At 44.0% G+C, this 23,797-nt stretch overlaps 2 protein-coding genes across 2 annotated transcripts; one reads left to right on the top strand and one right to left on the bottom strand.

The window, feature by feature from the left end:
• Positions 1-369: 369 nt before the first annotated feature.
• On the top strand, positions 370-14,908 carry MONOS_288 (uncharacterized protein; the record flags this gene model as incomplete). The annotated part of the gene is made up of 3 exons (XM_067872832.1): positions 370-386; positions 460-483; positions 537-14,908. 3 exons carry the CDS (start codon positions 370-372, stop codon positions 14,713-14,715), a joined length of 14,220 nt encoding a protein of 4,739 aa, XP_067724393.1. The 3' UTR covers positions 14,716-14,908.
• MONOS_289 (putative brefeldin A-inhibited guanine nucleotide-exchange protein 5) lies at positions 14,816-23,725 on the bottom strand. The gene is made up of 8 exons (XM_067872843.1): positions 23,616-23,725; positions 23,529-23,559; positions 23,395-23,479; positions 23,179-23,319; positions 22,952-23,125; positions 17,117-22,872; positions 15,276-17,004; positions 14,816-15,188 (listed from the first exon to the last, which is right to left on the bottom strand). The coding sequence occupies exons 1-8, from the start codon at positions 23,716-23,718 to the stop codon at positions 14,985-14,987; spliced, it is 8,223 nt and encodes a 2,740-aa protein (XP_067724392.1). The 5' UTR covers positions 23,719-23,725; the 3' UTR covers positions 14,816-14,984.
• Positions 23,726-23,797: the final 72 nt, after the last annotated feature.

Raw genomic sequence — 23,797 nt, 5'->3', positions numbered from 1 at the left:
CAATTAATTAATTGTTTGATGAAAATTTCTCCTGAGCTAAAGAAGAAACAGCAGCACTTGAAAGATGTTTGTATTTCTTTTTTTCAAGAATAATTTCTATTAAATAAATGATATTTACAATATGAAAAAAGAGATTACAAGTATCTATGATAACTCTTTCATCGCTATCACATAAACAAAACATATTTGTTATTGCAGGTGTTTTAATTGAAAATAATTTTTTATTGAAATACTTATTTACGCCTTTTGACTTTGTCTTAGAACTTCAGAAAGACGACAACTTGTTTAAACTCTTAATTGACTTCATTAGTACAGAAAGAAAAACGATAATTGTATCATGCTTAGATGCATTTTTTCGCTTTGTGGAAAATGGAGTTCTTCTTGACGTATGTTTATGCTTTTAACATATCTTTTTGAGAAACGTTATCAATTTTAGGATCAAATTTCCACAAATTTAAGTTCCGTTCTCGAAGGGCTTGCGAGGTATTGAACTTATTAAGCGTTTCAAAACTTAATTTTTTTTGTATTATTCACAGAGATAAATCGACTGATGAAAGCATTTTACAACAAGTTATAAGCATTTGTGGGAGATGCATTACTCCTCCAAACAAACTGAGTGGAAGTACGTTGATTAAGATTTTAGCGGTCCCATTCAGACTTCTTGCACACAAGCAATCAAAAGTGAGCTCGTCTGCATTAGCCACTGTGGAAAAGGCTGTTCTCTTTGTCAGAGATACTTTCATTTCTCAGACACTCTCGTTCGTTCCTTTTCCTTCTCCCCCACCGCCTCCACCTCCAACGACTCCGACTGCTCCACTGACACCACAGCCACCACCGCCTCAACAGTCTCCTCTTTTCCAGTCACCACCTCCGACTCCTGCTGCTCTTTCGCAGCCTGCTGCAGTCAAAGCCAGCTCTTCCCAAAATGCCACAACCTCATCTTCCTCTTCATCTTCACCATCTGTTTCTATTTCCAAGCAGCAGACAGAGTCATACGTTCCGCCATCGCCATCGCCCGTTCCAATCGTTGCGTCTTCTCCAGCCAGCGACGCCGGCTGCAACTGCGCCATCCTCCTGTCTGAAATCCTGGATCTTCTGTGTGCTGGAAAGTACCCGCTTATGACTGGAAGTAACGGCAGCAGCGGAGGCGGAGGCGGAGGTGGAGGAGGCAGCGGAAGCTCGGAAATCACCCGAAGACAGTCAGTCTCTCAGTCTTCTCCAAGCAACCCGCTTGCCTTTGCAGCGATGCTTTTTTCCTCCTCCTCCTCCTCCTCCACGCCTGTGTTCCTGTCTCCCTTCTTCCAGGCACCCCCCTTCAAAGGCAGCATCGGCTGGGACCTTCTTCGGAGCTTCATCACCCCTCCTTTCATTGCTGCTGTTCGCTCCTCGCCCATCCGGCGGCATCTCGTAGCGCTTCTGCAGACAAAGCTAGCTCCTCTTTTGCTCAGCTGCCTCGGCACCACGCCTGCTTTCTGGCGGAGGCTGAAGCAGACCTCGACAGACATTTCAGCGCAGACAGCATCCATTCTGATAGACATGCAGCTACACAACACTCAAACACAGACACAGACACAGACTCAATCAACAGCATCATCTTCAGTTTCATCAACATCAACTGGAATCGGAATAGGTGCAATGAATGATGGAAATTCGACTCCTCTGCAGATTCCGCCGCAGCCACTCGAAAGACTGACATCGCAGCTGAATCTGTACCATCTGGTGTCGAAGGGGGGAAAGGCATCATCATGTCTTGTTATCAACGATGAATCTTTCAAACAGAAAAGAGCTTCTTTTTCTTCTTCTCCTTCCTTTTCATCATCTTCTTCCTCCTCCTCTTCTTCTTCTTCCTCCTCCTCCTCTTCTTCTTCCTCCTCTTCTTCTCTCTCATGTCTCCGCAGCATATCCCCCGTGGCACTTGATGCGCAGTTCGACGAAGATCAGATGTTTTCGCACATCACTCTGTCCTCTCTTTTCTTCGGGCGACTGACTGCAGCTGCTCTCAGCGACATCTTCCTCTCTCGCCCTCTGCGCACATTCAATGCTGACGACTCAAACACCTCCCAGACCATCTCCACCTCTTCCACTTCGGCCTCTTTCTTCTCTCCTGATTTGTCTTCTTCTTCTTCCTCCTCGTCTTCTTCCTCCTCTTCTTCTTCATTGTCATTATCCTCCTCCTCCTCCTCCTCTTCTCCTCTTCCATCTCAGATCACCTCACAATCCCTCGTCGCTGTACCCTTCCCCTTCATCCTCACAGAATTCCCCCCTCAGTCTCTTCTCCCTCCCCCTCAGCTCCCCACCGTCTCCCACATCCTCTCCTCCTCATCCATCCTCTCTGCCGAGTCCACTGCCTCCATCGCCCCTTCCTGCCGCTTCCTCTCCCTCCACTCCCTCGAAACAGCCTTCGCCATGACTGGCGAGCTTATCATGTCCTCTTCCTCTGCCTTTGCTGCGTCTGTGCCTGTTCCCCCGACGATGGCTCTTCTTCAGCGCCTCTTCAACCCAACTGGGCTGCCAAAGGACTCCTGCAAGGAGACAGGGCTGCTGATGTCCCACGTCTTCCACCTGAGTTTCCTCCTCATCACGCAAGCTGCTGACCTGCTTACTTGTGAGGCAGAAGCTTTGCTCTGCTGCATTGTTGCCTACACATATTCACCCAGCTTACAAGAGAGATGGATAGCGCTGCGGTGTGTGCGGTCGCTGCTCTCTTTCCCGTCGCTTTTGAGAGCCTTCTTCGTTCTGTTTGAGTCGCTTCATCCGCCACAGATGGAGTATCGTGTGAGCTCGAATGGAGTTCAGGGGGAAAACAGTGATTTTTCATTGAGAAAGAATGAGAAAAGCTCAAATGAAGCAGAGAAACAAGGAAATGATGAAGCAGAAGAGAATAAAATGAATGAAGAGAAAGAGAAAGAGAAAGAAAGAGAAAGAGAAAGAGAAAGAGAGAAAGCAGAAGAAGAACCGAATATTTCTGCTGATGCCAACAGGATGCTTTCTTCGCTGCAGCGAAATGATTCGATTTCCTCTCAAAGAAACCCTCTCGCTACACCAACAGCCCCAACAGCACCTCAGCCGCTGCCAACTCAGCTGCTTTCGCTCACTCCACAAGTCATTCTGAACAGCTGTGCCATTTTCCCCTCTTTTACAACTTCTCTTGCTTATGCTTATCATTCCAATGAGAAAAACACATTGTCTACAACAACAACATCATCATTATCATCATCATTATCTTCTTCCTCTTCATTGCCCTCTTCATCTCTCTCCTCCTCTTTCATTCCTCCAACCCACTCCGATCCTTCTCCAATCCCCCCGCCTTCCCACCTCCCCACCTCCCTCTTTTTAGAGCTGATCTCCACCCCCACCCGCACGCTGCTCCACCACCTCCCTCTGCACAAGCTCACCATCTCCACCGTCTCCCCCACCCTCGGCATCTCCCTCTCCTCCACTGCCACTGCTGCCTCGTCTGTCTCCCCCTCTTTCCTCTCCTCGCCCACACAGGACTCCACACACCCAGACCTCACCCGCTCTTACGACCCTTCCTCCCCTTCGCAGGCAAACGAAGAGGTTGTCGTCAAAACAGCAGCAGATGCGCTGTTTGCGCTGACAAACACTCTGACCGTCATCAGCCTCACTGGGCACTCACACAACACGGACTCTTTGCTCTTCTTCTCTCCTGTCGCTTCTGCCCCTTCTCTCTCTCGAAGACTGCACAAAAAGCAGAATTCGACTTCTCTTTCTTCTTCTTCTTCTTCTCCAATTGCTTCAAAGAGTGATTCTGCTTCTTTTCAAGATTCCTCTTCTTCTTCTTATTCTCCTCCCATATCATCATCATCCTCTTCCTCTTCTTCTCTTTCCCTTTCTCCTTCTCCCCCTCTTCCCCAAACAGGCTTCCAATCGGGCTTCCTTCGCAAGTCCTTCTTCCCTTCCAGCTATCCCCCCTTCGCCTCTTCTTTCTCCTTCGACCAGGAGCTCCTCGTCCGCTCTGTCCCTCCTCTCCTCCACGGCCTCACCTACCTCGCCCTCTTCGCCTCGCTCCACCACAACGACCAGCTCTACACACGCTGCCTCGTCAACATCTACCTCCTCTCCGTCTGCTGCGGCATCAGAAACTTGAAACTCTCTCTCACTTCTGCTCTGTTCTCCCTCGCGGCTTTTGCTCTGCCTTCCTCTTTTCGCCTGAGACACCCGCTGTCCAACTGCTGGCGATTGAGCCTGTCTCCGAATGTTCTGTGGGACGGAAGGATGGGCAAAGCTCTGTATGTGAGTGAGGCAGACAATACTTGCTTGTGGAAGAGAGAGAATGGGCCGTTTATTTCGATGCAGGCGGCGGTGAACATGCTGATCTCTGCCATCACTTCATCCTCTTCTTCTTCTTCTTCCTCCTCTTCTTCCTCTTCCTCTGCCTCGTTAGCCTCTCTTTCCAACTCATCTGTTGCCTTCGCTGACTTCTCAGTCACACGCAACAACTTGACTGCCCTCAGCTGTCTCTTCAACCTTCTCCAATTCCATCCACAGAGCTTATCTCAAAGTGGATGGAATGTGGTGGTTGTGCTGCTGATGGAGCTGGAGTCCAATTTGTATCTGAAAACAGGAAATGTCGCATACCCGTCTGCCTCGTCGCCAAGCACTGTGTCTGTCCCTGCCTACCAGTTTCAGTCACATTACAGCACAGGATCTTTATTTGCGTCATCGTCTTCATCATCATCATCATCTTCTTCTTCTTCTTCATCCTCATCCTCCTCTTCAACACAATCATCCTCTTCCTCCTCTTCGTCCTCCTCCTCCTCTTCTTCCTCTTCCTCTTCCTCTTCTTCCTCCATTGCCAACGACTCAGTTGTTGTCCTCGCCCACATCGCCTGGCTCCTCTGCCACAGCCAGTCGCTCGACTTGCCCACTTTCCTCATGTTCTTCTCTGCGATGGCTGCGTGTGCTGAGAGCGCCCTCTCCAAAATGGACCCTTCCATCGGAGAGATCGCTCAGTTAGACAGAGACGTCCTGGGTGATAAGGACAGCAGCGACGAGCCAGTCATCGTCTCTCAGCAGCCTTCTCAGCAGTTCAGCAATGCTTCTTCTTCTGCATCTAATGACCCACAAACAGCTTCGTTGCTGTCTGGGTTGAATGCATCGGGATCTTCTTCTATGTCATCATCATCATCATCATCTTCTTCTTCTTCTTCTTCTGTATCATCGTCTCCTTCTCCTTCTCCACCGCCTCTGCAGTCAATTTCTGCCCTAAGTGAAGGAGAACAGGTGCCAGCCACTCCATCTGCATCTCCCCAGCCATTCAATATGCCATCTGCTTCACAAACAACTCCATTGAATCAAACATCATCATTATCGTCAGCATCTGCCTCTGCTTCAACTTCATTTTCATTGTCATTATCATCATCATCATCATCTTCTTCTTCTTCTTCTTCTTCATTGCATTCCTCCAACTCCTCCATCCCAATCACATCTTCTTCTCGCTCCCCTCAATCTTCCTCATATCATTCAGATGCCTCTTCTTCTTCCTCCTCTTTGTACATCCCCTTAAAGAACATCTCCTACACCTCCCCAACGCTCCTCCCTTCCCTCTTCCCTTATGTAGTCGACTACGACATCTTCAAGCTCTCCCGCTATGCCGTCAAAGCTTCCATCAAACAGGCCAATCTCTGCTCCATCAACCACCCGCAGTACTCTGCGTTCTCCTCCTCTGCCTCTCTTCTCTCTCAGCGCACACAAGACTCTTCAATCAGCGCAGCCATCGCACAGCTTCCGCTTTCACAGAGCAATTCTGGTCTCTTGTCGTCTTCTCAGTCATATGCTCCTCTTTTGCAGTCGATGACACTGCCTCGCTCAGCGTTTTCTTCAAACTTCCACACTCCAACTGCTCCATCGCCTGCTTCCTCTCCTTTCTCTTCTCCTTCATCCTCGTCTTCTTCATTATCTTCACTATCTTCTACTTCTTCAATCACATCCTCCTCTTCCTTCCCTTCCAGCAGACAGAACTTAACCTCTCAAACAATGCGCCCTTCGATCTCTCGCTCATCCTCTCACCAGTCAAGCATCGCCCTCCCTGCCTCCATCCCAGCTGATGTTAAGCCCTCTTCTCTTCTCCCCGTTCAGTCCTGCCTCTTCCACAACTACCCAAATATGCTCCCCACCGCCCAGCCCATCCACCCACCAGAAGCCATTTCGCACTTCTTTGCTGACTCCTTCTATGCATCACACGCCATCAGTGTGTTATATTCTGCTATCACTCCACATCCCACAAAGCCGAAGAACGATCCGCTTTACCCGCCTTTCGGACTGTCGCTGAAACCTTTGCCTGGTTTGGATAGTTTGTCTGTTGGGTCTTCAAACAATGAATCATTAACTGCTGCTGCGACTGCTGCTTCTGCTTCTTCTTTCAATCAGAATGAGACAGAACAGAATGCATCGTTGATGAAGATCAATCCATTGGCAGACACGTCAAGCTACAGGAATGTTGGAGAGATGTCTTCATCTAAGTCATCACTCGAGAAAGTCAAACTTCCATCTCTTTTGCTATCATCTGACCAATCAGCGCAGAATTCTCCATTTTCGTCCAATGAAGCAACAAATACATCAACATCTTCACCTTTAGCAGCATCACCATCAACATCTTTGATCTCTCCAGTTCTTCTTCTCCCAGACACCCCCATCTCCACCACCAGCTCCGCCTTCATCCCATCTGCTCTTCCCTTCCTCCACTTTCTCGATCTCATCCGCCTGAACATCTTCCGCTCATCCTCTTTCCTCTCCTCCATCGTTCTCCCTCTCTTAAGTCGCCTGTCTGTCTCTCCAGCACCAGCTGTGCGTGCTCTTGCGGTTGATGCCCATGCACTCATTCTGTCATTCCTGCTGGCATACGAAGCTAACCACTCGATGATACTGTGGGTGACACACGAGATGGAAGAGAAGGCGAAGAGGAGGTTGCTCAGAAAGAGAAGGAAGTTGGAAGAAAGCTTGGCGAGAAAAAGTGAGACGGATGCTTCGAAATTGCAATCAGAGGTTATCAAAGATGAGGAAGGCAATTCAAAAACGAATGAATCTAAAACTGTTGATGGCGAAAAGACAGATGCTGCTAGCGGTGAAAGTATAGAGACAGAACAGAAAAGCAAAGAAGAAGGAAAAGAAGGAAACGATGGTGCATCTTCTCCTCAGCCATCAATCTCCATTTCTCAGCTAGCCGAGAAGAAGGAAGCAGATAATGAAGGTAATTACAACAATGATGGAGACATTCAAGAAGCAGAAGACTCACAATCTGAAAAGGAAGACGAAGACTGGCAAATTTTGTATTCTTCACAATACACCTCATCCTCCTCCTTTAACGATGAAGGAGAAGTCGATGGAGCAGGCAAACACACAGGAATCTTCCTCTCATCTCCTCCCACATTCTTCAGCCACAAAGACGCTGCTCTGCTTCTCTCTTCCTTTGTCTCTCTTCTTTCCTCTCCCTTTGAGGATGTGAATGACAGGGCATCTCATTCATTTCTGGTGTTCATCCGCTGCTGGGGCCTTTCCCTGTGCAGCGAGCTCGACTGGACAGTTGTGCTCAACTCGTCCTGCCTCGCTCCGTGTGAAGGCAGGCTGCACACAACAGAACTCCACTTTTCTATCTTAAGAAACATTGTTGAGAATTATCTCTCTTCTTGTTATGTCCTCAAAACACCTTATGTCTCCTCTGAATCTCATGCTACGAACTCTGCCATTTCCACATCCTCTCTCTCACTCTCTGGTGCCATCAGGGCATTTCATTGCCTGCTTCTCTTTGTTCAGCAGAAGGACAGCCTGAACATTGCACTTTCCGCCATTGAACTGCTTTGGCAGATCGGCGATGTGCTTATCAGAATTGGCGAAATCCATTACAAGTGGGAAAAGAAGCTGAAGCAGCTGATTCAAGAAAAGCATCAAATTAACCAGATTTCTGATGAAAGTAGCCAGAAAAGTGAAACTTCGGACGAAAATAATTACGAACACAAGAATTTGTTAAAGAACTGCGAAGAAGAAGAATCTCAACTTCTCTCAGGCTTTTGGAAGAGCAACGAAGAAAAAGCATTTGCCGAAGGATTTTATGTTCCCCAAGCTCAAATCAAGGATGAGTTGGATCTTTCCGCGAAGGATGCCTCTAAGCCATCTGGAATGTGCCTGCTGTGCTGGCTATCCACACGAGCATTCCACTACAGACTGAACATGAGGCACCCAACAGCCGAAGACATCGCATCCATCTTCACTCAAAATGCAGCCACTCTGCCATCCTCATTTGCTGCTCAGCATTCGCTCCACCACAACCACACACACGACATGCAGTGCCTCAACTGCCACACAAGATCAGCAATCATCTCTTCTCTTGCGTTCCTTCTCGAGCATCTGTCAGGCTTCGCACTGGATCTGAGGATCGAAGTGAGAGAATCTGCGCTTCTGACTCTTTCATCCATGCTGATTTCCCACTCTGCGTTTTTCTTTGCCTCGTCGCTTGCCACGCTTGCTGTGTCTGATTTTCTTATCCCCACAGCCCAGGCGATGTGGATGGAGATGGCTCTTGCTTCACACATATCTGCTGCCCCGTCAAAGGCACTCAGCTTGCAGTCAGCAGCGCTCATGCAGAACGCCAGCGACGACGGCGGGGTGCTTGTCCACCACTCACGAAACACTCCACACAAACAGTGGGAAGAGTCACTTGTGCTCGTAACACACATCGTCATCGATCTGATATCACATTTTGTGCAGTCGTTTGCTGACTCAACACCAGAATCAGCTAGAAGTCTGGATGAGCAAGAGCAGCAGAGCCAGCAGAGCATTAAGAGCAATTCACAGACAAGCGAAACGCTGTCTGCCATTGTTCGGCCAGCACTGACGTCGTATCTGCTGAATCTGGTGATCCACGGGACAGAGGAAGTAGCAGTGGCTGGGTTTGAAGTGCTGAACAAGATTATGTGCACCAGCTGGAAGAAGATGAAGAAGGAGGTGAGAAAAGCACAGAAAAGTTTGAAATTGAATGAAAAAAGCAAATTAAATGCAGAAATAAATCATGATGACTTATTGCAGAATGAAGCAAAAATGGATGATGACAGCGAAAGTTTGAGTGAACAAGAAGATCCATACAAATTAGTTACTGTAGACACTAATAACTCTGTTTCTAACACAGTGAATACCTCATCAACTGTTCATTTCCCCACTGCCCTCTTCAGCTTCTGCCATCAGATGTGGGACATGGCATGGGATGTCATCGCTGGCTTTTCGCGTTCGTGTGTGAGTTGTATGCACGACGGGTCAGTTGTGTCTGCCTCGTCGCTGTCTTCCTTCACAGCCATGTCTCCTTCTGAATCAATTGTGCACTTGTCAGATATGTTTCAAAGCATGTTGCACCACGATTTTACTGATTTGGCTTCTATTTCGGCTTCTTCTGCTTCTTCTGTTTCTTCTTCTTCTTCTTCGGCAGCTTCGATGCCAGCATTGCCTTATCCAAATGCTTTAACATTGCAAAAAGATGCTACATTCAAAGCATCTTCCACTTCTAGTTCTCATAGCAATGATCCATCTCAATCAGATCCCTCTGAATTCAGCTGTCTCATACTTGACCCTTCTGCTCGAAAGTCTTCTGCCGATTTTTCCTCTGATTCTTTGCAAGCAACGCAATCAAAAGTGCATTGCTTAAAAGGAAACAGCACTTCTGCTCTTCCTCTTCTCTCTCCGTCTTGTTCATTGTGTGCTATCACCCATCAAAAAGCTATCCATCTTTTCTTTCTGCTTCTGCTGTGGACGCCTCGCCATCCGCAAGCACTTGAATTGGCAATGATAGCTGAATCACTCCGCTCAAAGGGAAACACTCAGCCCAACTGTAATGAGGATCCAGAATCTCCATCTGTCCTAACAAGTTCTGATTGTGCAGGTTCAACAATGAAAGAAGATTTCGATCGTTTGGATTCAATCTCATCAGATTCTGCATCATCATCGTCATCATCGCTGGAATCATCCAAAGCTTTGCATCGTCAAAATGCTGCATTGTTTTCCGCCCCAGCGATATCTCATGCTCTGAACAAAAACTCAGTTACCATCACTTCTTCGTCTCCTCACTCAAATGTTGAGCAAATGCGCTTCTATTCTCGAAGCCTTATTCCAACGACTTCTCCTCTTCCCCATCTGCCTTCGTGGTATCTTACGCAATCTTTCTTCTCCACTCGCACTTCTGCATCACCAGATGAATTTGTGCCTCGCTCTACACTTTTGAGCTATCCATCAACACATTCACCAAACTCAATTAGTCTGCCATTTGCTCGTCTGTCAAACGGACTTGCCAATCCAATGCTGTTTATATCGGCACATGCATTCAGGAACATTTCTCTGTTTATTCTGCTTAGTGATCAGCAAGAAGCATTTTCGGATGCGATGCACAGAAACAAGAGGATTGAAGAGAACGATACGATTTTTGATGACGATGACGAAGAAATAGAAGATGACAATGACTTTCTGAAAGATATTCATATTGACAACAAAGAAAAGCAAGAAGCAGCTAAGAAAAATTGTGGAAATGCCATTATCATTGATGATGAGAATGAAATCGACGATTCTGATAAAAATCCCAAGGGCAATCAGAGCTCTCAAAGTTCATCCGCCCAAACGCATTTTAGTTGGGAAAAGACTCATCCGCATCCAAAGCTGACGAGCTGCAATGGACTCATTCAAATTTTGAGCATTTCAACATTGACAGCGATGGCTGTTCCTCCGCTGCATTATGTCACACTCATGTGCAGCGAACCTAAAAATGTCATTTGCCCATCACCAGATTCATCACCCATATTAACTGCTTGTTCCCCGCCTCCTTCTCCGTCTCCTCCTGTGCATTCAACACACACTCAGCCGACATCAACTCATGTTGATCCAGTCACCGGTTCCTCTCCAGCTGTGGCTGAGAACTTGATTACATTTAATTACGAACCAGGCAACATATCTGATTTTGCTCGTCAGATGACTAAAAGTGGCTCATTATCAGGCAAATCATCAGAAGCCGCATCAGCGCCTTCATCTTCATCATTCAAAGTACCTTCTTTGTGGCCAGCACTAACATCAGCTGGATACATCCCGCAGTTTCAAGCACATTTGTTTATGACAGAAACGCAAAAAATTAGGCTTCCTTTCCTTCACATGGCTGCATTCCATATCATTCTATATTCTGTTCTGTATGCTCACTCCGCATCTGTCCACCTATCTTCAAACCGGAGAGATCTTTTCCATTGGAACGAATTCTTTGACTCGGGAGCAGATACCGATCGCTCATTACCAGCTTCTGAGCTGCTTGGTCAGCTTTCACCATCTCTAACAGAAGAAGACGCACATTCAATATTTTGTGCTGCTTTTGACTGTCTTTGTTTACTGTTTGATTTTGGACTATCAACCTACAAGTCGCTGGAAGCGTGGCACACACGGACTGAATGGGAACTGATTACGTCGAAGAAAGCAGCCTCTGAGAAACAAGACAATATGCAGAATAAAGCATGTGTATCAAGCAATGAAGCTGATGCTCAAGAACCTGAAAAACCAAAATCTGACGAAGTTAAAACAGAAGGATCAGCAGCAACGTCAGCACGCAACTCTGTTAAATCTCCTGCTCAAACATCCACAAGCCATGTTATTGCTGATGCTCTTGCTTCGTCTATTCTTTCAACAAAGGGAGCATCCACCAAATCTCCAATCACCTGTCTTTTCATCGAGTCTAATCAATATTCTTTTGTCCATCTCGAATGCCATCTATTTCTCGCACACTTTTTGGTTGCTACCAAGTTTCTTGCACGTTGCTTGGAAGTGCTGGCTGCACTCTTCACTTTTGCTCCTCTCTCTTTGCTGACAACAATGCACTGCCACGTATTTTGTAGAGTAAAAGAGTTCATCTCTTGCCCACATCATCCATTGTGTGGTCCTGCAATTTCTGCCATCACAACATCTCTAAGAAGAATAATTTATGATTTGTGCTTGTCTAATCTTTCTGTAGCAAATGAATCCAATCTCGAGAATATGCTTCTTTCGAATTCTTCCACTATTATTAATTCGCTCTGGCCTCAGCTAACAAAGTCCAATCAAACAACACTTCGTCAAAATAGATCAACCTTTTTCGATTTGGTGTTTCCCCTTATTGCTTCAACGCTCTATGAAATCTTGTCGCACAAGCTTATTCAATATCATTTCCCTCGCAAGACAACATACACATTCCAGAGTGAGTCAAGCACATCTCTTGCCACTCCTACCCACGGATGGCCAACAGCTTCTTTGTCTGCCTTTACTTCTCCGCAGATTCAACCTTCTCCGAAATTGCCTTCTTTTTCTGAACCATCTGCACCTGCAGGCTCGGTGAATGATGTTATTAAAAAACGAATTGCATATTTTCAGCCGAAGCAACAGATTAATATTTTCGAAGATTGTGAAGAATCACAAGAAGTTGCATTGTTACGAGAGACGCATCGACTGTTTGAAAACGGAAAGATAATTATCAGAAAGCAAAAAAGAAGGATGCTCCGAGAAAGACAGTCTCGCAACGTTTTTGACAATGATCAAAGCGGTATAGACAGAGAACAAAAAAAGCCTCGCATTATCATTGATTTTGAAAGTATGTTCTTCAAGCAAATGAGAAATGAGCACAATTCACTTAGAGCTTATCTTCACAGGAGATTGCATCATGATAATGCAAACTCAAACTGTGATGCAACAGAATCCTCTTTGATTCCTGATGCTTCTGAAATGTGCAGAAAATCTAACAAGTCAGAAAGCTCTGCGCAGAACGAACCGGAATGGATAGAAGACGATGAGGATGAGCTTCTCAACGATTTATCTGATGATGAACAACTTCAATTTGCTGAGCCATTCAGTGAATTGCCGCCCACACCACCAACTCCAACACTGCAGCATAACACATACGAACAACCAGAAAATTCCGAACAAATTACCTTTCTGCAGCAGTCGTACACATTTATTTCTGTTCCCGAATATCAAGAAAGTAAGGATGCAAAATTAGACAGAACATTATCATTATCAAAGTCTCCTGCTCCTTTATCCTTACCTCAATATTCTCAATCTCCTTCTTCGGATTCACCTTCTTCTTTTCAAACGCCTCTTTCACCTCTGTCTGCATCCCCACGATCAACTACACCAACCAAAGCACTGTTTACTCCAGACGCTAACTCACCTTCGATGCCTCATCATGGTACAGATTCTCCTGTAGACTCAATAACAACTCCGTTTTCATCAGATCGTCCACCACTTGATCGCGCTTCATCCACAACTCAGCTTGAGGAAAGAAAATCGTTCGCCTCTCCTGTTTCTTTGCCATCAACCCCTCAACTCTTATCTCCACATGAATCTCCACATCGCAGCTCTCGTATTCTCGAATCTCCTGTTCATAATACTTCTCAGGCTGAAAAAACGACTGAAGCAATGTGCACAGCTGGACTGTCAACAAACTTTGTCGTACAGCAAAGCCAGTCATATGATAATGCAACACGAAATGAATCAACCAATAAACAGCTAGATTCTAATATGTCCGAAAAAGGGCAAACAGAAAATTCAACAGACGGAAAGTATTTGCAACAAGAGAAAAACGACGAAGGGAATAGGAAAATCATGAGGGCTGTGAATTCAGTTGATTATATGCCAAAAGCAGTTCGACCAGAACAGCAAGGCAAATTGATATTTACTCAGGTTCCTAACAAATCAGAAGGGCTATTCTTATTCCAACCTCTACCACTAAATCTACTTCCTCTCTTTATGGTGCACAATAAAGTCTCAACTTTTTCTTCAATTTGGTGGGAAATCCAGAACATTCAATCATTTATGCTATCCTCGTTGATTCAGCAAACGTTGTGCAGCGCCTCATTTGGCTGCACACAAACAAAGCGCTGCCAACAGCTGATCCAATCTACTCATGTGCCAGCAATTGTTCCACTTGATCCAGAATCTCGCTCTTATCACTTTCTTGCTTCTACTTTCAAGTCTCTCATATCACTGGCTCGTTCTCCACTTTCTATATCCCTCAATTCTTCCTCAAAGAGTGAACTTTCTACATGTCAATCATCTAATGTTTTGCAGTTGCAAGGAAATTCTCGACATACAAATTCTGAATTTGCATATTCCAGCTCTGATCTTAGCACGCTCCGTCTCCTCAGAACTTCTAGACTTGGATTTTCTTTGCTATTTCATCTTGTTTCCGAGAATTCGTTTTTGCATTCCTCGCCGCCATCTGCATTGGACGAACCTTCAACTTTCTTGAGTTTGTTTGCGTGGCCCGAGCTGGAAGAGACAGTTCGAGCTGTTTTAAGTCATTTTGTGACTTTACTTTCTTCATCATTTGCTTCTGAATATCTTCCCAAGTACTTTTCTTTCCTTCTGTTTCTTACAGGAAAAATCCTGCGTTTGAAGCCTCATCCGTCAATTCTCTCGCATCTGAACAAAATTCTTGCACCAACTTTCCCTTTGCATCATCAGAACAATTCCATTCATTTGGTGAATTTCAATTTTTATCTTTTGCAATTGATCAATGTGCTATGTACAATTCCATTGCATCTTCTTTCAGATGCATATCAGTCCCAAAAGCTTCATCTGACACTCATTCAACGAATCAACATTATCTCAAAAAGAATTGCATGCGAAACAGGATTAGGAGTGAGTGATGAAAAACAACGCACCCAGTTAGTTTTAAAGTCGAGAATGGGGCTTCCGTACAAGGAGAATTAATATGAAATGCAAATAGTTTTTCACGTATTCTTGATTGTTTCTCTTGATTAAGTTTCTTCGTTGTTTTATTTCATGTAATTAGGTTAGAAAAAAATTAGAAGTTATAATTTTGCTTTTTTTGTGTAATTCAACACATCATTGAAATTAAAAAACAAAACTCCAAAAAATAAAAATAATAAAACTATTTTCAAAAGTCACTAATATATTTATAATAAATATTTATTGTAAAGCGTTCACTCAATTATACAAAAAGGAAAGCAAATTCTGAATTAAGATGAAGCACCTTTATCTTTGTTTTGAGATGGTTGGAAGAGATGATGAGAAAGAAGCGAAGCGAGATGAGATTGTTGTGACGAGTGCAAATGGGATAAATGAGAAGATATGAAGCATGCTATCTGATTACGCAATTGTGGAGATTCGGATTCTATCAATAAAACAAGTAGAGGAAGAATATCCATAAGATAGGGATCAACCTAGTTGGTAGAAATAAAGCAAAATGAATTATTGTTTCAAAAAAAGAATATTTTTAATTCAATATAAAACAAAAATTTGACGCAAACCATGGAAGAAGGAAGGGAATTCATAAATCTAATAACATTTGTAACGAGTACACTGTATTGCGGGATATCCGATGTTCTTGCGATTAAAGCAGGATCAACTGCAATTGTAGGTGTAATTGAAATAAATGAAGAAGGAATTGTTGTCAAGTCTGATTCAGGAGACATTACATAAACTGAAGCAGAAAGATCTTTCAAAAATGTTGTAGTTAATGAAGCAATGACAGATTCAGCATCCCAACGTGGAATATTTCCGTTAAGAACATCTTTCAACCCTTCTGTGGGGTTTGAAGGTTGAGTTTCGTTTTCCTCTGGTAACAAAGGTGAAAGATGGGTCAAATGGAAAAATGGCTGTGATGTTGTAGAGACAATGTGTATTCCTTGAACTTTCCGAAGCTTTGCTCTTTCGTTCATCCATTCAGTAACTTCATTAACTTTCTTTTGTTCTGCTGCTGTCAGTTGCTGAAATGCTGTATGAAAATGGGCAGGATTTGCTGTTCTGATGTAAAGCCCATTCAGCATGATGAAATCGGTCAATGAGAATAATGCTTCTCCAATAAGCATCGAAAGTGCTTCATTCTTAAGTTCTTCAATGTCTTTGGATGAACTGTCAGCTTTCTTTGAATGCTCTGATTTTGCAGGAGAAGGTGAATCAAACTGAGTACTATCTGATTCAGGTTCCAGAGAAGATGGAGCACAAATGATTCGATTCAAAATAGTTATCAGAGAAAGTGATGCATCGATTTCCAAACTGAGAAGTGATGGAGTTGTATTTTCGAATGCAGGCACAAGAAGTCGTAGGAGAATACGTGGTGGATAATTGTGATTGAACACTCTGGCAAAGGACAGAGATGCAGATACAGTTCGGAAAAACGAGCGCAAAGCTGCAGGAGGAATAGTAGTCAATTGCTGTTCAACAATGGACGTTATGCATCTCATCATATTCAACTGAACACGTGATTTCCATTTCACTTTTGTTAGATCAAAAGGATCCAGTCGTGTTCTTTGAGACGAAAATGGATTTTGCGATGCATTCATAAATTGATCTTTTGCAGTTTGTTTCTTTGTGTCTTCGTCTTGCAGTGAAAACGGACTGGGCATCAAACTGTCATCATTTTCAGAATCAAGTGTGGCATCTGCATCACATTTACATTTCCACACCATCAGCTCCATTGGCAGTGTAGTCCACACGATGTTCTCAATCACTCCAGCTATTTCCATCCACTGGTCTGGCGTCATTTTGTCTCCAACTGCTGAAATAAGGTCTTTTAAAGAATTGAGTCCAATTTCGCTTGCCTCTTCGCATCCACAGGAAATAATCGTCTTCATCAATCCAATTACAGATGTAAACAGAGATGATGATTGAGGCGATTTTTCATCTGACTTTTCTTGGGCAGATTGATTTGAAGCAGAAAGAATACTCCAGTGTTTCATCAGAACCGCTGAAAGAGTTTGGAGAGCAAATGGAAGAGTGACTCTGACCCATTCAATTGTTGCTTCAGCATCTTCGAATTCTTCGGGGAATGATCCTTGTTGAGCATCCAGTTTTTGGACTTTTGGCTTGCTCGATATCTCTTCTTGCATTGAGGAGTTCAATTCTGCCAATGAAGCAATATGAGCAGTAATTGCTAGGATGAGTGGAGTGAGCACAATACGCTGAATTTCTTCCCAGAAAGAGCAAGTGAAAAGATGCCCGTAATTAATGAGAATGAAAGAAGTTACATTCAAAGCTCTAGAAAGTTAAGACAATTAATAACCAATTTGTTTTCAGGGAAATAATTATGATAATGAAAATTAAAATAAAAATTGTTTGAATAATCAAAAAAGAAACAAGCAAAACAAACCTATCTCGAATGGTTGGCCTTGGGTCATCAAGGAACAGTGCAGGTGAAGCAATGCAAGGAAGCCACAACGAATGAAGATGAGCATCATCATATACTTTAACGTGAGACAGAATAACTCTAGCACGACTTATTGCAATGTTTTCTATTGATGCTTCTCTTGATGAAGGCTTTTCTTGTGAAGATTCTTCATTTTCGGTTGAAACAGATACAGAATCTGGAGTCTCGCCTTCCTCAATCTTCCTTGCTTCATCAGCAAATGGGATGGCAGCATCACCAGCAAGTAGCTGAATAATATGTGCTCCAACTTGCACACACTCTTCAGCCAACGGAAGTGGTGCAGAAGAAGCAGTAAATGCAGATGCAGCTGCCACAGCTTGGTGCAGCGCAAAAGGCATCCAAAATACAAGACGGTCAATGAATATCGAGTGAAAAACGCGAAGTGCTGTTTCCACAAGTGCAGAGGCTGAAGAGAGCGATGAAGCAAGTGTTGATGGGCTGTTTGGATCTGTTTGTGTCAATGTCTGCGCTTGAAGCTTGCTTAGAGAAACTCTCGATGAACCATCGTTATTTTGTGAGTACTTATTGTCTAATGCTTTGTCAGAAGTTGAGTTTGAGTTTTTGGTAGAGCTCTCATTCAATTCAGAAGACAGTGAAGCAGCAAGAAGCCGGTCAGATGAGGCAAGCAGAGCAAGCACATGAAACACGCTCTGCCAACCAACAGTAAGTAGATGGAAACGAGAAGACACAAGAAGATCAATTGACTGGAGTGTGCATTCTCTGGTGTGTGTGGTGAGCAGGAACTGCTGAACAGCTATGTCTATTGGAGATGGTGGGGGTGCTTCTGCAGCAGTAGCAGCTACAGGAGGAGTGTATGAATAGGATATCGAAGGAGATGCGAACGGATGAGACGGAGAAAGAGTATATTCTTGTGAACCGAACATTGGATAGGCGGTGGAGTTTGAAGTGGAATGCCCTTCCAATGGAAGAGACGAAGCAGATGATAGAGAGGCAAACGATGTTGATTGAACAGGAGTAAGAGTGAGGTGTGAAGGAGGAGTATTGCTCGAAGAAAGTGTTAGATTCTTTGATGAACGAAGAAGAGAGGTGAATATGTGTGGAGTTGAATCTTCTTTAGAAGATCTTTTATGAACAAGTTGAGAGGAAGAAGCAGAAGATGAAGAAGCAGAAGAGGAAAATGGTGTTGGTGAGACTCGACGTGGAATGCGATGAAGTGGTTTGTGATGGGATGACGTGTGGCGATACAGAGATTTCACAGGAAGCTCATTTTCAGAAAGGCGTCTCCTTGAAAACCGCTCGAAGAGTTCATCAATCTGATAAGCAAGTGTTTGGGTGAAAGGAGATGGAGACGAGAACTTCACAAATGTGGACACAGGATGAGCGAGAATATCAGCAACAGACGAAGAAGAAGCAACTTTTTGTGGTTTTTGCTGTGATGATATGGCTGAGTTGTTGTCTGATGCCACTATTTCGAGAAGCGGAGTGAAAAGAGAGAATTGAAGGTTTTCAGAGGAATATGGTGTGACAACTGGATGTGGAATGTCAGCCGATTCATCTTCAGGTTCAGGTTCATTTGCAGTTTTCGTATCAGAAGTAGGATCTTTTCCAGCCGGTAAGCAAAACGGATATGAATACCATTCTCTTTCATCTGCATTTGGATCTGCTTTGCTTTCTCTTCTTTCTTGTTCAAAAGTAGAATAAGAAATACTGTTAGGTGTTTCGACAGAAAGATCTTTCTTCTTCTTTTCTTTGTCCTCTTCGTCAATTCTGTCAATAAAAGCAAAGATGAGAATAATCAGCGCATTGACTGAATAAGATGCCAGATGAGCTTCTGTGACCATATTCACAATGTCCCTCAGCGTGCGAAGCAGCGAAGGAATAAGCTTCGCCCAGAACTTTCGCACACCTCGATACAAGTTGAACTCAACCACATCCAACAGCTTTTGAACAGCAAATAGTGGCACTGCAGATGGAGGTGGTCTGGCAGGGCTGGCGAGATCGAGTGAGGCTAAGAACAGAAGCGAATGCACAAACGAAGCAAAGGAATCAGCAGAAAGAGAAGGTGTTGAAGAAAACACAACATCAAACTCGGAAGCCAGAAGAGAAGCAGAACAGAACTTTAAGTTGTGCTTAAGTACGGCAATCTGAAGTGCCAAGTCATCGCTGCTATCGGCAAGGACAATTGAGTCAAAAGGAAGCAGACAAGGCGATACAACCGAATAGAACAAAAGAGAAGAGCGAGTAACTCTTCGATTCCCAGTCAGAATTCGGTACAGCGAATGAGATGATGGAGAACGCTGCTGATGGAGAAGCAAGTTGGTTGCATTGCGTGATGTGATCAAGCCAGTAGCAGAAGCTCCTTCCCTTGTTCTGGTAGCGTCTTGAGCGCATTCACTTTCAGATTCAGATGATAGATTGCCAAACAAGTCATAATCATCTTCGTCATTTTCTTTCTGTTCTTTCTCTCTCTTTTTCTGCTCTGCTTTTTCTCTTTCTCTTTCTTTTCTAAGTTCTTCGTTCTCCCTTCTTCGTACGGCTTCTGAGATAGCTCTTTCTTCTGGATGCATTTCATTCAGAATGCTACTATCACTATTCAAATTAGACATATTCATGCTGTCATCTTCCTCTTCTTCATTCTCTTCATCATCATCTCCGTCTCCATACTCATCTCCTCCCTTCTGATTGCCCAAGTCATCCATCAGCATCAGCATCCCCTTCCCACTCACCAGTCTGTCATCCGATCTTTTCATCACAGACTGCATTCTGCTCAGCCTGGCAGCCGCAGCAACAACAACCAGCCACTCTTCTTTCAGATAGTTTCCTTCTCTGTCTGGCGAGACAGCAGCAAGAAGCGACCGGAAAGAGAGAAGATGGCTGCCTTCGATGATGCGGTGGGTTGAGCAGAGAACAGAAAGAGGGGCAAGCGCGCACACAAGTGAGGCTGTGTGGAAGGAAAGCGAAAAGCGAGAGGAAAGATGCAAACAATGGCGGAGAGCAAGAATAGCAGTGCGGATGGCATCAGTTGAGGATGAATGAGACAGCACAGCTGAAAGTGCAGGCACAAACGAAGGGAGAATTGATTTCAATAGCAAACGGAGATGGAACAGAGATGGCAGAACAATTCCCGATAGCATCACTTTTGCCTGCTGTGGAGATGCAAATGGGATCGGAGAAGCTCCACTGGCTGCAAAAGAAACATCCACATTTTGTGCCTGAGAGACAGGAACAAGTGCAATGGATGTGCCATCTGATGAAGAACCCTGTGTGATTGGATTGAATGAAAGGGTTGTGGGAGACATAACCTCATCATTTGGAAGGGAAAGTGGAGATAGTTGTGAGTGTGTCTGTCTATGTACAGGAGAATTGTTAGGTGACGCAGAGTCGGTCAGATGATGAATGATCATTTCGTCTTCATCGCTCTCTTCCTCTTCACCATCTTCGCCTTCTCCTTCATTCTCTTCGCATCTTTCATCCTTCTTCTGCTCAATTTCCACCTGGCGCTGTAGAAGAGATGCCATCAGTTTTCTCTCTTCCTCAGCCCTCTCCCGCTGAACCTTAGTGAACTGCCCTCTGCTCATAATGCGTCTTTCATCTTCAACAGCCATCCTCACTCTTTCATCGTCATCATCCACAACCCTCATTTCCACTCCAACTATTCTGTCATACAATTCATTGAGATACTCTTCGCTCACTCCATTCTCTTCGTTCTGCCTCAAAAATAGCTCCTTCGAGATCAGCTCCATCCGTCCGCTGTGTGCAATGGAGTGCAGCATCACTGCAGAGTAGCTCGTTCTGAATGCACAGTCAGCATCCGGGAAGATTCCTGGATTCGCTTCGTGGTACTGCTCCCCAAACACTTCGATGATCCTGCAGATTTTCTGTCCTTCACCAGGAATACGAAATTGCGACAGAAACAGACTCATTGCTGCGTCGAGTTTCAATCCGCTGAACCGAAGCAATGCGCAAAATTCTTTAAGTACGGAAAGTGCAAACGGATCGTTCTCGCCAAAGAATTCACCGATGCGCGATTTGGAGAGCTTATCATGGAGCAGAATGAAATGTGCAAAGGCAGCTGGGGAGGATGGAAGAAGCTGATGGCGGATGAAGAATCGCTGGCAGCTCTTTGGAGACTGGTTGAACAAGGAGACTGCGTGTGTGAGGAGTGACTTCGTTTGGATGATTTCATTGAGTGAAAAGGGATAAAATGGAGGATTGACAGTTGGATCAGACAGGATTGCATCTGAACTGGTGTTGTTGTAGTCAGAATTGCGTGATGTTGATTTAACTTCAAAATAAGAGTTGATTAAATCGCGAGGCAGAGATCCAAACTCCACAAAATGCCTCATCAGAGCATCCTTCACATCTTCTGCGTCTTCTCTTCCTGACTCCTTTATTTCTTCAACCTCTGCGGTTTCTTTTGCAGTTCTTAACTGTCTTTTTTTCGTCCATCTGCTCTTCATTGCCTTCAGTGCTGCTTTGTCAGCTTTTTCGAGGTTTTCCCACGTTTCACTGCTGAAACCGTCAGAACGAGCGTCTCTCCATTCAGAAAGCGCAATGCACATCGAAGCAACGCTCTGCAGACACCACAGCTCAAACAGCTGCTGTGAGGAGGTGTTGGCAGACGAGGCAACAGGCGGAGGGAGTTTGGCTTCAGGAAGCTGTGATTGCTGCAATGATTGCGATGAAGCTGACGAAGAAGATTGAGAGCTTGCAGAAGAAGATGAAGAAGAAGGAGAAGAAGATGATGAAGATGAAGATGTAGAAGATGAGATGTTTCCTCCTCCAATGATGGAAGCATAGCGATCGCTGTGTGTCAGATGAGAGCAGAGCATCGAAGCAAAGCGCTGCAGAATGTTGATTCGGTGGATAGACGAGTCGTAGCGGAGGAACAGCAGAAGAAGCAGGACAGCATCAGAAAACAGAGGAGACAGTGCAGAAAGAAGTGCAATTCTGTCAGAAACGAGGGATTCTTCAGACGAAGACAGAGTGTGTATGATGAGTGAGAAGATAGAGGAGATTATCACTCTCAGCGAAGATGATCCAGCTGAAGTGCCTGGAGACAGAGTGGCTGAAGGAGAAGGTGATGGAGAGGGTGTAGGTGACGATGCTGCAGAAGGAAGCATTGACGGAGATGGAGATTCAGCTAGCCTCTTGCTCTGCTCATCCACTTGCATTTCTGTTTGTGTTGATGGATTGAGTTTTGTTTCTTCATTTTGCGATGTTTCTGATGAGGTGAGCTTATCGTCTTCGATAATTGGAAACAGATCGCTCTGTGTTGTGATGCAAAAAGAAGGGAAAAGGCGAAGAAGAGAAATAAACAGTGTGATTGTGATTGTAAACACATGCGACTTGGAAGCGCCAGCTGCGGTGAGAATTGTCTGAAGGAGAGTATTTTTGATTGTATTGCGGAGTCTTCTGTGACGTGTCAAAATGGTTCCAGATTTGGATGTTATGTTCAGAAGGCACTGCAGCGCCAGCGTGATCTGTTGGACATCTGTCGGTGTCTGCGAAGGTTGAGGAGATTTTACCGACTGAGTTGCAGATGGATCGTTTGAGTTGTCTTCTTTTTGATTCAGAGAAATCAACGAACAAAGATATGTGATCATGTCAACCGCATCCTGAACGAGCTGTGATTTCATCGCAGTTGCTGCAGCGCTGCGCTCTGAAGAACCTGATGGAGAATTGGCTTGGACATCGTTAATGTTCGTTTTGAAATCAGCAAAGCTTGCACCCGAAGCCTTTGAATTGCAAAGAAAATATACATTGTCAAAATGTTCATTAAAAAATCTTTTAAACTGTTCGTTATGGTTAGCAAACGGTTTGAATTCTTTGTACAAAATAATTGCACAATTGCTGCAACACTCCAGATGATGAATTTCGAATAATTGAATATTCTGCCGAAAGATAAAACTGTAATAGTGTTCTGATTATTTCCTTAAACGCTTGAAAATGAATAACGCAATAAGGAGACGTAACAATCATGCTTAAAATCTTTGTGAAAGATTAGGAAAGTTCAAATTATTCATTAAAAAATGCTTGTATACTTTTATGACAAGTAATTGGATGTCTTTAGTCGTCGAAAACTTTTGGGAGCAAACAATGTCAATTACAGAATTTAATGAAAGCGATTCAGTATCTTTTGGTGAATCTGTTTCACCTTTCAGAAAACCGAATTCCGCCATTTTCTTTTATAAAAACATAAAATTCAATATATAAATCAAAGAATGAATAAAAAAATATGTTTATAAAGCTATGCATACGTGAATAATGTTCAATATGGATTCCGTCACCTGTGGCTGATCAATTTCTATTGATGAACGGAAGAAAGTTATAATTTTCTCGTTACTAAAATCTTTGTTGCTGAAAAATTAGCACATGAAATAAATGAACAGACCATTTGCTTATGTTCTCTTTTTTAATTTCGTCTTTAATGAGTTTAAATACAAAAAATGAATATCTCAATTTGACTTAAATCAGAAACCTTTAATGTGGCTTGCCTGAGAGCATACATCAGAATGCTTTAGCGATGACGTCACTTGTATAAAATTGTCGAATGCATCTAAAATTGCAGCAGAATTTGACATAGAAATCAATTCACAAATTGATGCTCGCATAAAGGGTTGAAAAACGAAATTATAATGTCGTTGGATATTTTAATAATAG

Source organism: Monocercomonoides exilis, assembly GCF_001643675.1.
Source record: "Monocercomonoides exilis strain PA203 chromosome Unknown scaffold33-1116896, whole genome shotgun sequence".
Lineage (NCBI taxonomy): Eukaryota > Preaxostyla > Oxymonadida > Polymastigidae > Monocercomonoides > Monocercomonoides exilis.
This window is presented reverse-complemented; position numbering and strand designations above follow the sequence as displayed.

Coding starts and splice junctions, on each gene's coding strand:
- MONOS_289 (XM_067872843.1), bottom strand. CDS start 23,718: ATGTCAAATTCTGCTGCAATTTTAGATGCATTCGACAATTTTATACAA. Junction 23,480..23,528: donor AAAGAGAACATAAGCAAATG/GTCTGTTCATTT, acceptor CAAAGATTTTAG/TAACGAGAAAATTATAACTT. Junction 17,005..17,116: donor AGGCCAACCATTCGAGATAG/GTTTGTTTTGCT, acceptor TTAACTTTCTAG/AGCTTTGAATGTAACTTCTT.